This window comes from Candoia aspera, chromosome 10, assembly GCF_035149785.1.
Source record: "Candoia aspera isolate rCanAsp1 chromosome 10, rCanAsp1.hap2, whole genome shotgun sequence".
Classification (NCBI taxonomy): Eukaryota; Metazoa; Chordata; class Lepidosauria; order Squamata; family Boidae; genus Candoia; species Candoia aspera.
Window position 1 is genome coordinate 23,586,151 of NC_086162.1, and position 13,578 is coordinate 23,599,728.

General features: G+C 38.6%; 1 protein-coding gene across 1 annotated transcript in view; it reads right to left on the bottom strand.

Annotated features, from left to right (window-relative positions):
- Positions 1-2,035: 2,035 nt before the first annotated feature.
- Positions 2,036-13,578, bottom strand: part of BICRA (BRD4 interacting chromatin remodeling complex associated protein) — an 82,185-nt gene continuing 70,642 nt past the window's right edge. Inside the window, exons 10-15 of the mRNA XM_063312467.1 lie at positions 12,808-12,933; positions 11,121-11,185; positions 10,071-10,219; positions 9,372-9,463; positions 7,351-7,453; positions 2,036-6,161 (exon numbers count right to left, since the gene is read on the bottom strand). Of these exons, the coding sequence (XP_063168537.1) occupies positions 4,927-6,161; positions 7,351-7,453; positions 9,372-9,463; positions 10,071-10,219; positions 11,121-11,185; positions 12,808-12,933 (1,770 nt within the window). The 3' untranslated portion in view covers positions 2,036-4,926. The remainder of the gene's footprint in view (positions 6,162-7,350; positions 7,454-9,371; positions 9,464-10,070; positions 10,220-11,120; positions 11,186-12,807; positions 12,934-13,578) is intronic.

Here is a 13,578-nt window from a genome sequence, read left to right on the forward strand (position 1 = left end):
TTAAAATACTTGTATGATAATAAATGCATATCCAACTAGGCGTGTGGGTACCAATTAATAAAGGAGGATGAGACAAGACAATAAATAAAGCAATGACACCGTATGTGTGCAGCACACTCCTATCAGGGAACCAGGAATGGGGCAAAATTGCTCAGATCACTTCTATTCAACAAGCTACACAAGCGTAATTATTTCCTCATCTTCTTTTAGACCAAGTTGTCTCAGAACTGGTCTTCTTGAAAACACAAAAACCACAGTATTATATGTATGTATGTATCTGTGTTTAAACATACTGATCATTATTTTTAAATGGATATATCAAAGGAACACATGGATAATATTAAGGCTTTATTTGTGCTTGTTATTTGAAGTGGGAAAAATTAGTGAAAGAAAAATGCTCAAGAGCATTAGGTTTTCTGTACCTAAACAATCTAAATTTATTAACAGTTCCAACTGCTAAATCATTTTGCTGAGTTGCTTTAAGAACAAGTTTATCCATTTTAGAACTTTATAGTCTTTTAAAAGAAGCATTTCTAATTTCACAAAAGGACATCTGAAAATAGATGTTTGCCTTGTTTTTTAAAGTGAAAATTTAGATTTGTTGTATCTACAGAGTTCCCATTTTTGCACACTTCTCCCTGAAAAGTGGGAGAATTTACTTTTTAAACAAAGTTCAGAATTTCTGAGGACATTATCTATGTTGACCAGGGCAGAATGAGGGCAATGGTTGTGGCTACAAAGGAAGAAAAGTATCAAAGAGACGTTGTTTTATGAATGCCTTCAGTAAAAAAAAAAAATTCACCAAACATAAAAAGGAAAGTGTGAAGGAAACTAGAAAATATCTGCATCAAATTTGGATGTGGAAATTAGGATTATAGTATTTTTTTTTCTTGGAAAGAAATAAAGAAATTGGAGAGTAAATAAAAGGTTTATAGCAATGGCTAAATACAGTTCATTTGGCACACTTCCCAAAGGACAAACAACTTATCTCCAAGTTGAACATTTTGGGCTTTGGTTCTGTTCTTGGTTTATCTTCTGGGACAACCACCAAAAGGATAGGCTGGCCTGCATTTAGCCTGAAATTTAATGTCAAGAAAGGCATTTCTTTTTCATGCAGGTAGTGGAAGATGGAATATCACAAATCCAATTTTGCAGTAGATAAATTAGCCTGTTATTAGGCAATTCTGATAGCGATAGACAAAGAGGCAGCTACTTAAATTTTGGCAGCACCAGTTGCTTTCCAAATTGCATGGAAGGTGGCACATTAAGTCTTTCCATTTTAGATAATATACAAATTTTGCAAAAAGAAAATGCAAACTGAAGTTTAATAGTAGCTAGAGGGGGCACACATACCAAAGTTAAATATCACTGGTTCTCACAACTGGATTTGTTTCAACGAAAGTACAAAACACACTGTTGGCAATTTGATGAACTAGAAAAACATTGTATCACACTCTTGTGTAGGAGCTTCCAACTGCAATCTGAAACAAGGGCAAGAGATTCATCCTATCTGACTAGAACTAAGAAGGCTAACTTCTACTGAAAGTTAAGCACCTCTTTTTAGAGAGAGAGGAACAATTCTAGTCCAGGTTAACATGAGACCTTGACACAATGAACCAAGCTTGTGCTCTGACACTATGAAAAGAGATGTCATCCCACTGCCTTCTTCCCTCTGCTCCAGCTCAGTGTTGTTGAAAATCTCTATTTTTTAAAAAAAGGGTGGGGGGGAGTATGTCTACATGCACATCCAAATGGTACACGTGACAGCCACTAAATGCTTACCCTAGAAAATCTGATCTTTAGGTGAGTTGTTGCTATGAACAACTCTACCACAAACACAGTTGTGCTAGATGGACTAAACATGTGTATGCCTTTCACCTTTCTTTCTTATTTTCTTGGTTGCCCATGCATGCCTCAGTAGGGTACAAACTTGTCCCTATACCTCTAAGTCCTTTCCATAATATACCTACTCTAATATACAGTAATGGGAAGAGGAAGAATTGCAGGGAGGCCACAGGAACTTGATACTTAAAGGCAGGAGAATATGATTTTGGTTTATTTGTTTTTGCATTAAATCTGTCACCTGAAGGTTACTTTTTCTGACTCTTACTAGCGTTCACTTACAATCAAGCCCAGCATTATTTTGTTATAGCTTCACTGGAGCATTGTGTTGATAAAAGATTAATGAGGAATGATCAGATGAAAGTTAACTGCAGATTGCTATGGAGCTTTTGTGAAAACTTAAAGATTAACGTTTGATGTGGACTACTGCTGCTGATATAGAGCCAGAAAGAGATACAAATTAAGAAAAGACAGTAAGCTTTCATCATACTTTCTGGCAGAAAGAGTACGTAAGTTTTCAAGTTTTGCAGAACTCTGTACTAGACAGAAGAGGCATGACTTATCAGCCTAGAAAATAGCAAAGATACTTTTAAATTGTTACAAATAAGATAGAAATGGTCAGCTTTTTGAACTTCACACTAGTTCAATCCACTGCTTTTTGTAATATCAGTACTAAAATTGGTCATAACTAGCCATTAAGCACTGAAAATATTTAAAAAGTCCTGTTTTTTAAAAAAACAACTAAGAGCATCTATCTTTCAGCTTGCCTTCCAAAGGGTTCTTTGCAAACAGACTTGCATATTATTCTAGCATAACTGTGTGCCAACAAAGGATCTCCTCACTTATGTTTCCTTTTTTCCCCCTCACAGAATCCAGTTAAAGTGGAAGAGAAAATGCTCCCACTGCTCTTCAAAAAAAGCTAAAAAACAGCATCTTAAAACAGCAGGCTGTATTTGCCAGTCAGTACACTTACACCCCCACCTACAAAGGAAGTAGCAATAGGCAACATGAGTAAGTCATACAAAGAGGAAGAAAAAATGCTGCAAAAGGTTTGAGCACCATCTTATTAGGCCCAGGAAATTGTGAAAGGAAAGACTTGAGTGAACACAATCACCCACGAAGCTTACAATTACAGATGGCAGAAGCACAAATGTATAGATAATGCCATTAGAAGGAATTCCAACGTGCAAAGGGAACTGTTTTTTATCAGCATACTGGTGAATACTTTTGTGAAAAGATGCCTCTTTAATTATCTATAGATGAATTGGGACAATGAGACAGACAGATGTTTTGTACGCCCACTCCATGTGTTAGTCCCTCATCCTGACTTTTTATTTTACCAAGCTAGTGATAATGAAGGCCTGTATCCTACTTCAGCTGTAACATTCACATAAATGGTTATAGGTCATCCTGTGACAGTTATAATGTGGGAAGGACATTTCCATTTATGCCTATCTATACATCAAGACTAAGGTAGTCCAAGAATTTGGACACTGCTTGACATCTTGTTTTGAGTCACAGAAAGCTTCAAATTTACAGGAAACCTTTAATTTTTTGAGGGAGGGAATTTCTGACTTATTGATGGACAAATCTGATACTCAAATTCTGTATTAGAAGTCTAGGTTGTGGAAAAAATGGTGGAGAAAATGTGAACTGCTGACATATGAAAACCAGGAATGAAGTGCTTAGTCACTGAATTATGAGCATGTGCAACAGTCTAGCAAGAGAACTAAGTAAATCTGAAAGGATGGATATCTTTATTCTCATCAGTTAATGAATAATGAATTCCAAAGAAGGTGTAGGATTAGACCCAAAGTAAGGTGGCCACACCAAGGCCCATGTTAAAATTTAGATATGATTAATTGAAGTTCATTTGAAATCAAGGGGGACTAAAAGTTACTTAGTCTGGAAATGAACAGTACTGAAGTAGCATTGCTGTTTTCTTCTCCAGATGACTACTGGGAGCAGCTGAGACCTTCCATCAAAGGCATGGCCAAATAATGGTTTTAAAAATAGGAACAACCACAGAGAGTACTGAACCATGGGAGGCAAATATAGGCAAACACAGGCAACTGTGGCACAGAGCAAAATACCATCAACATATAGAAAGGGAGCCAGCTTGACTTTCTGCAACTGCCCAGTTTCCAAGGCAAACATTTACCTGAGCCCCAGCATACAAATGATCATCTTGGACCATAATGTGATCAAAATCCCAACTTGATTTTTCTTTCCTTCTTATTTTCTTTTAGGATGGGACGGGAAAAGAGGAGAGAGAAATGCACATCCTCTTGCCAGAACTTTCCTTGTTCCACCCACCACGGTTATGTTAACAACACCCATCCATGTCCAGAAATGGACTGGTTTCCTCTTTCAAAGTGATTTATTTGTAAATTCATCCATGCTTATTTGTTTTTAAGCATTAGTGTTTATATTTTTTGCATCTTGTTCAGAATCTATTTTATATAAAAAAAGCAGACAGTTTATACTTAAAATAACTTAAGAAACCTGACAAAATCAATTACATAATTGCCCCATGTGCCAACTCCTTGTAGAATTGTCACCTTACCCCTGCCCCTTCCTTTGGCCTCCCTGCTGGCTTCTGATTTAAGATTTGTTAAAATGTCCTAAATATAGTAGTAGAGTTTGGGGAGAGGAGGAAAAACAAACCCAATTATCATCAGAGATTCAAATTAGCAATTTGTTACAGAATCTAAATATTACACAGCCAACACTACCTATGGGCCCCAATCCAACCCCCTCCCACCTGCCTGCTTGGCATTTGCTGAACTTTTTTTTTTTAATGGTGCATGTGATGAGACAAGTATATTGTAAATCCAGCCGAAGCTCGTACTTTACAACAACCAAAGCCCATCATATAAACACTTGGATGGATGAAGCCTCTGTAGGACATTCTTGTTGCCCTCCCCACCCCAGATCCCCACTCTTCCCTTCTGGTATCAGCCCTATTCTAGCAGGTCTCTGGGAAGTGGCACCTTGGCTTCCAACCGTTCCCAGCCAGCAGAAGCTGCTGCAGCTTCAGTCCTTGGCTCTCTTTGTACAGTCTTTACTTGCTTTAAACTTCTGTTATCTGTTTAACGTCCTTGCTCCAAGGCCACCGTTGTGATTGGGGGCAAGGTATGTGTCTGTGCGGTGGACAGGTGAGGAGAAAGGGGAGGAGGAGGAGTTGTATGAAGATGAGGGTGTTCGAGTGTTCTGGCTCCCAGCCTGAGGTTGCTGCAAATTCAGGATGCTGTCAATGGCGCTCTGTAGATGCTCATTTAGTGAGTCATCTGGGGGGCTGTCACTGGAGAAGCTGGCATTGTCCACATCAAAAGATTCGGACTTTCTCCGTTTGGCTGGGGGCAAGGGCACCTCCCATGTGAGTTCAGAGGCTGACCCATGGTCAAGTGGCTCAGTCTTTATCATTCGGTGGTAAAACTCATCCTCAACTTCCGCTAATTCCTTCATAAGGCCACTGGTTGAATCATCGGTCTTAGGAGGGGCAGGGCTTTCTTGCATCACCAAAGAACGGGCATCACTCCGGTTGAAAAAGGTGTGTTTGGTGTTTTCCTCTGACCTGCTTTTCTCTGCCACAGCTGTGGAAGGACTCTCCTGAGTTTTGTGGGATGTGATAACACTTCTGGACCCACCATCCTGTTTGATGATAAGAGAACTTGGCACCGTATCAGATTTTGGGATGCTCCCTTTCAGAGGGGTGTCAGAAGCTTTATCTGCTACAAAAGCATCCACATTCTCCCGGTAAGTTTTACGGAGAGGAAGCCTGCAGTAGGTCACAATGGGTTTTTTCTCCATCGGAGCCGCACTGATATGGTCAACCGTCCCATTCATTTGTCCTGCCACTGAGGTAGTGGCGGTAGCAGTCGTAGTTGTAGTGGTGGTAATGGATGAAGTAGACGAATGCTGGTCAGGTGTTTTGATAACCGTGCACGTGGGTGGTGGTGTCTGGTGAACTGGATCCAAAGCAGTGTTATGAACCACTTTGCTAAGTCCTGCTTCTTGTTTGATCTTTAGCTTCAGTCCAATCCGGCTCCGAGCTTCGTAGGTTTTAATGGGCGGCTTGCTCCTGGAGGGCAGGGCATCCTCATCCCCATCTAATGAGGGAGACGCTTTGGCCCACGTTACAGATGGGGAACCTCCACTGTGCTTGATGACCAATTTGGTGGGATTGATATGAGTTGCCATCTGTACTGGAGGTGATTTCAAGTTCTCAGAGGTCAAAGGAACACTGCTGGGCAGAGAGCCTTGAGCCACAGAAGAAGCAAAACTCTGCGACCGTGAAGATGAGGAGACATATTCATCTACAAGAGAAGAATGTATACCACTATTTTAGTCAAAAGCATGTTGAGAATGTATCTTTGGTTTGGGCAATCTGCAGAAATGACCAACAGTAAACTTTAATCTAGGGATGGCCAACTTCTCTTTCTCAGGCACTGGAATTTACAAGGTAAATCAAACCAGCCCCATTCATAAATAGTCAAGTTATATAATAATGCTGCCACTGCGTCACAGCAAGGTCGCTGAATGAGAAAAGAAATGTAGCTGATAACCATATGCATGTTCTGAAAGATGCCCTTAGGAGGGGAGTATCTGACCAGAGCTTTTGGCTCTCTAGAAACAGTCTTGCTATCTTGCCTACAGATACTGATATAAAATATGGAAGTAGCTTCTTTTCCTTATAAGTGGAACATTATAAAAATATCACACAATAATTAAAAATTGGAAACGTAAATGGACGTAAGATAAAATTGGTCGGTGATCTACTCTGGCTTCTGGGTTGCTTTTTTTTAAAAGTTGTGGATGACCATATATCAGCTTACTAAAACAAGATATGAAAAAGTATTTTGCATTATCACCTCAGCCCCTTTCTTCTACCCTTTATGGCAAACCATGGAGTGTGGTCATCTCCAGGTAACCATAATCCTCTTAAGGTTACTGCCTTCACAATAAACTAGGAACTTAAATTAATTTCAAGTTGTGTATTAGGATCTGGATTTGCTCTAAAACTAGTAACCATAACTTTCTGACTTGGACAAAACAAGAAAGCCTCGTCAAGTAGAGACATCCACATCCCACTGAGTTGTACTGTGAGGGGAAGAATAAAGAGTTGCATGCACAAACATAAAATTCCTTCATATTTTGGCTGACTAAATCAAGATATCATTGTCCAAACTCGGTCTCCATTCCTTAACTGAACAAGTGTTTTAATCTGCGCTGAAAGTGTAAAATACAATCTTCATAAGCTAAGAACCTCAGTTAACTTCTTCCCCACCTCAGTCCTTCAAACTATCTATATACTTTGATTCTCTAATGCTACTGTTCTGATATGAGAGGCACTGGAGATATAACTGCTTAAAAGCGAGCTCCTGGACCAGGAAGTTCTTCATGTTTTATGGGACAAATAAAATTTTGAAAAAGAGACTAATGGAAGGCAGCATATACTTTCAAATACGTAAGGTACCTAAAGAGCTGAAACAAATGCTTACTTACCTGGCTTCTCCTTTGCTAGCTGTTTATCAAGAGCTAAGGTAGTTTTTTCTTCCTGTATGAACATCCGGTCAATCATCACCATCTCTGCTGAAGGACTGACTCTCTGCAACAGAAAATAGTATTGGCAAATTGGCTAGTTCTCTATTTAAGAATCACCAACTTGAGTTTCTTAATAATGCATGCCCCCCAATTCGTACATCTCTGGTCACTTCTTTTCTTCTGCCGTCTCTCACTGCTGAAAAGCTACAAGCTGCTCAATACAAGATCCAATTTTATTAAAATGTTAAATACACTTTAAAGCCCATATATTATGAAATGAAATGATCTATAGCTACAATATACAGGATAACAACAAGTTCCACCCCAACGAACAATTTCAGAGTTTTTTTTTTAAACTGCACTGAATTCTGGAAATCTAATCTATTGTATCAGGCGAATGCAAATGGAAGTCTACATACACTGTACAAATAAGATGTGTTTATCTGTGATAAATATAAAAATGCATTTGAAAATGCACAGCTTCTGTTAAAATAAACTTTACTATTCAAGACTAAAACGTTATGTTTCATAAGCTCAACTGTCCCTTTTTGCAACCAGTCATTTCCCTATTGTTCTACTATCCTTCAACTTGCTTATTCCTCCCTTTTTGCTGTCAGCACACTTTTGCTGAGAAAAACAGCAAACAAAAAGTGTGTTAAATATCCCCTAACTTCAAATCTGCAAACTCTCAGACATTGTTCAAAAGATCACAGATTGAGAAAGTATTGAAAAAAAAGGATATTGACAGAATATATGTATTTGCATGAATGCATTCTAGGTGCAAAACTGAGTTTCTTTTCATAATAGAGAAAGAGTTTCAGATTATATACTGTATGAACACACCTACTATCAGCAGTGTTATTTAGCTGGTTCAGTCCAGTCTGTGTGAACCAGTTGCTAAATTGTCACACTTTATAGCTAAGTAGTAAGACTGGAGCCCTGGCAGGGTGGCACTCCAGTCTTTGTGGCAGCCAGCTTCACCCAACAGTGCTGGGTCAGAAGGAGGAATATTAGTTTATATCTTAGTTCTAGTGGCATTGACAATACTGGGACTTAGGCATCTAATGAAGAATTTAATTATGGATGAAAATCTCTCCCACTTTTTTATATGTACATATGCCAATTTAGATTTGGCCATAAAATTGTATCAACCCAGTTCCAAGTAGAATTGTGGCCACAGAGTTTAAATGAGGTGTTTAGGCCTTTAAAATTGTATTAATTGTCTGTTAGATAATTGTTTTAATTATCTGCGTACCATCATATCAGCAATATTAAAAAGTGTGTGCGTGGGGAGTTAAGTAAGGAAAAAAATCTCTCTTAGCACTCATACTTTCATCATCCACGTTCAAGCTACTCTTTCTAATATCTTCAATTTTCTGAGTAAGGCAACCAGGACCAAACTTTCTAACCCTTTATTCCCAACAAATTCCATCCAGTTCGAAGGGAATTCTTAATGTGATTTTGTCTGTCTCTCTCTGGCTTATAAATCACTCTGCATTTCACAACAGGTTCAGTTTAACTTTTGTTACACTGTATTATTTGGAGCAGATTCCTGAATTTGTGATATCCAGTGTTAAGACTCACAGATTCTTATCTTTGTTGAAATAATACAGCTTTTTAAAAGGCACATCGACACTGATATGTCTTGATTATTAATAATTTTGCTATTTTTAATTTGGAAAGGCTAACATGATAAATTCTTATCAGAACCAGTTGTTGCTTAATTTAGGTAAAATCCCTGCTGCCCATCCATCTCTTTTTACAAAAACTTTCTGTTTGTTAAGTTCTAATAAGTGAAACACACAACTTTCAGAGTATTCCATATTACTGTGACATATTCTCCCCAATATGATAAAAATGTTACCATTTTTTGGCCTGCTCACGGCAACTCAGCCAGTCAACTAAATGCCAATGAGAGGGGCAAGCTGCTTGCTGATGTTCTACCTGATCCCAAAGAGGGATCCGAAGAAAGAAAATCTTACCCGGGATTCCTCCAGGAGTAGCAACCGATATTTGTTCAGCATGGCTTGTGTACGTTTCAACAGCTGTGTGGACACCATTTCAAATTCTTCATCTACTAGAAAAAAAACACACAATGAGAAAGGAAAATAAAGGAGGGAAACTTGTCTTCTCTCAAATGGGAAGTGCAATAAATAAAGCTCTTTGAATTATTGGAAGATGTGTTTAATACACTAAGCATGTCCAAAAGGACAGTAATTACATATAGCAAATGGAGCCCTTTATAATCCCCCTCCCATCCACCACTCAATGACACAAATAGCTATGTATAATGTAGCAAAAATTGCAATAATAAGCATTCAAGAGACAAGCAGCTCTTGAGCCACATGCTGAAACAGGATTGAACAGAAGGAGGGTTTCTTCTTTATTCCCTTCAGTCATTGGACATGGAAAGCAACCATGTCTTTGTAACTAATGACCATTCTGCATAGCTAAATGACAATCCTAAACATGGTAATTACCTTCTGAAATGAGAAAACCATACCATAGTATCAAATTTCTTAGTGAATTCTAACTTTAACATATTGAAGCACTTTGGGTGCTTAGGAGAAAAAGCATTATTAGAATCAGCAAAGGATTGGGGAACTGAGGCTAAAACGTGTAACAGACAAGTTGATCTTGATCTATTTGCATCTGATGTGGGAAAGTCTCAATAAATTCACCTTTCCGATAGTCATGGGGAGAAGGCAGCGTTCCCTGATAGACATGGTAAGGTAGGAGCCTTTGTAAAGCATCTTCAAATGACCGAAATGAGGTTTTGTAATCAGGATGCAAAACTGCTCCTTGGTGTTTATGCAGCTGTTCCAAGAAGCTAAAAGGAACAACAGAAAATAATGCAAATGAATTAAGAGAGTCTATCCCTATATTATACTAAAGACAAGTAACAACTGTCTCCCATTTTATCTTGCTTAAATCTGTAGTAAGTGGGCTGCAAAACAAAACAAACTCAAGTTTCACTTTTTGACACTGCAGTACAATAGATTGCCTTGCATGGGGGCTAATCTACAAGAGGTAAGAAATTATTCTACTTTCCAGGTAGTATATCCTGATACAAACATGGGGTCTGAAAAAAGCATACACTACTGTTTGTTGATTCATTTTTGCTATTTCCTACGTCTGGTTCCTGGTGCCAAAAGCTGTTTCTAGGATGAACCTAAGTTAAAATAAATAACTTTACCATTGTCAGTTGTTCAACTGGGACACTCAGATAACATCCTTATATGTTCTAGATGCAATTTTGATATTATATAGCAATTAATAACTTAGTAAATAACTAATAACTATGCAAAGCAGAATGAGTAAGAGACATGCATATATCTGCACATGTGTGTGTGAGAGAAACATATGCAGTCTGCTGTTTTTGCAAGCAGGTTTACTTTGCATGTGTGAATTTTTCTCAGAAAAAAAATGAATTAAGTTAGAGAGAGAGAATATTATTCAGAAAGCTCTCAGTGACAATTCAAGCTATGTATTACTGATACACCCCCAACATTTAACCCACTATGTCACACTGGCTAAAAACATTTTGTTGTCACTATTCACATTTTATTTTTTCATACAACTAGCTCAGAGGAATTGGGATCCTTTACCCACAGGAAATCATCAGAGTTGGGTTGGGTTATGGTCAGATAATTTGACATAATACAGTATCTTTTTTACTGCTTTGCTTCTGTTTTTATGCTGTTTGTTGGATTGCTCCAGTTTAGACTTACCAAGCTTCCTTGCTCGGTTGTAGCATTGGGGGTGCTTTTTTCAGGCTTCCAAGCTTGCTATCATACTGGTAAAGAAAGAGAATGTAAGAACAAAGAGGCAATTAGGTGAACTGGAGTTCCAACTAAAGCATAATCCAGCATGTATCTATGAAAATGCTTCAAGATGAATTCTGCTTAATAAAAAGACAATTTATACAGGTAGTCCTCGCTTAACAATGGTAACTGGGACTGGAATTTCTGTTGCTAAGTGATGCAGTTGTAAAACGTGACGTCACGTGAATGCATCGCTTAGCGATGGCAATCCTGGCAGTCCCCATTGCTGTTGTAAGGCGAGCAGGTGAGTGCTACAGAGTGCAGCTGGGCAGGGGAGGGAGTGCTGCACTGTGGCAGGAGTGTGGCAAGGCCAGGGGTGGATGGGTGGCATGGCAGGAGTGTGCCCCCCTAGGGCCTGCACTTGCCCTGCTGCCCAGGGGCTCCTTGGGAGAAAAAGCAGTGGGAGTGGGAGTGACTTAACAGAGAAACTTGTGATGTTCCCTGCCAGCTTCCCCCTTGACTTTACTTGTGGGAAACTGGCAGGGAAGGTCACAAATGGTGATCACATACTACAGGATGCAACCCTTGTAAGTGGAGCCAGTTGCCAAGCACCTGAATCATGATTACGTGACCACAGGGACACTGTGATGGCTGCAACTTCAAGGACTGGTTGTAAGTCCCCCTTGTTCAGCGCCATCGTAACTTTGATCAGTTGCTGAACAAGTGGTTGGTAAGTGAGGACTACCTGTAATGTGCTTGATGATATAAAAAGCTCACATTAATAAAGATTTCCCAGAATACATCAATTATAAAAAACAACCATATTTTGACATGCATTTGCTGAATGAACAAGCACTTAGCAAGTGGGTGGTTGCTGCTAACCGAGGCACAGATTTCGGATGGGACATATTTTAACGATACCATGGTAGACTCACAACTATAAAGTGTTCTATGTAGGAATACTGAATTGATCCAGAATGTACTGGCCAAATTGCCAGCAAGACCTACCTAATGGGAGCATGTCAGTGAACCCAGATTTTCCTGCTGAGACATGTGCTTCCGATTGGTTTCTAGATCCAATGTAAACTGCTGGTTGTAATTTTGAAACCCGCTAATGGTTTTCTTCTTCCTTCTGAGTCCGAGATCTTGTGTATTCCAATAATCCCTGAAACCTCCCCTCCCTACTTTTTTAAGAAGGACTGTGGTTATAGTTTTAAAATTCTGTTAGAAATTGTTTTGCTTCATTCAACGCTTTTAATTCTCTTGTAATAAAAATGGTTCGTATCCCATGAAAGCTTATGCCATATCAAGTCTGTTAGTTTAAGCTGCCACTATACTTAAGTTTGTCACAAGAGACTAACACAGCTGTTTTTGAAATAAATTTTAACATCTGCTGTTTTAAATGTTTGTACATTTGAATATTGTGATTTTTATTGCTTTAAGTGATTGGTATCCGTATTGAAGGCTTTCTGAGGAATGGTGGGATTAAAATGTTCCAAATAATAAGAATACACATAAAACATTTATGTGCTGTGTATGCTATACCTCTCGATTCAATATATGAACAAATACAGTGCTGCCTTCAGATATTGTACTGAACCCAAAAAGAAAAACTTCAGCAAATAATTCTACAATAAACAAAGTAGATTCTCACCTGCTGCTGGATTTGGGCTTGTGCTGAAGACATTACTTGTGGCAAGCCTTTTCCAACTACCTGGAGCTGCAGCTGACCTTTCCCAAGATTCAGGCTTGATACAGAACTAATGACTCCAGGCTTGGCCTGACAAAGAAACAAGAAGGCAACTTCATATCAGGTGGCTTAGAAGAAAGGAAACAAAACTAATAACCTGAGGTGACTCGCTTAAATGACCGAATGGGAAGTGACATCGCAAGTCCGTCACAGTCATGTGATGTTTTGCTTAGCGATTGCATCACTTCGCGACGGAGTTGCCAGTCCCAATTATGGTCGCTAAACGAGGACCACCTGTATAGAGAAGAAGCATCAACAGTCTGAACAACAGGAAAGTGAATGCTAAAATAATACCAACATCTGGAAAGCCAGGCAGTATTACTACAGTTGTAAAATCAGTGTAAATGATAATCGTAGTGTTTAATAAATTATGTGATTCAAATTAATTGAGTTGTAATGAATTATGTGATTCAAATTAATTGAATACAAATTCAGTGGATAAAAAAAAATTGAGATGCATGCTTAAATTCTTTAAATTATTGGAGTTTAAACTATTAACTCTGCTTTTATCCATTTGGAAGAAAGCCTACCATTTAAATAATAATTACTAAAATACCAAAAATGCCAAAGAGATATTGATAAATATAACTATATAGTCAGTAAGTGGAATGCAAATTAATCTATCAACAGGATCAGCCTGTAGTTTTGATTAGAACTGTGAAACTTGACAGGAAA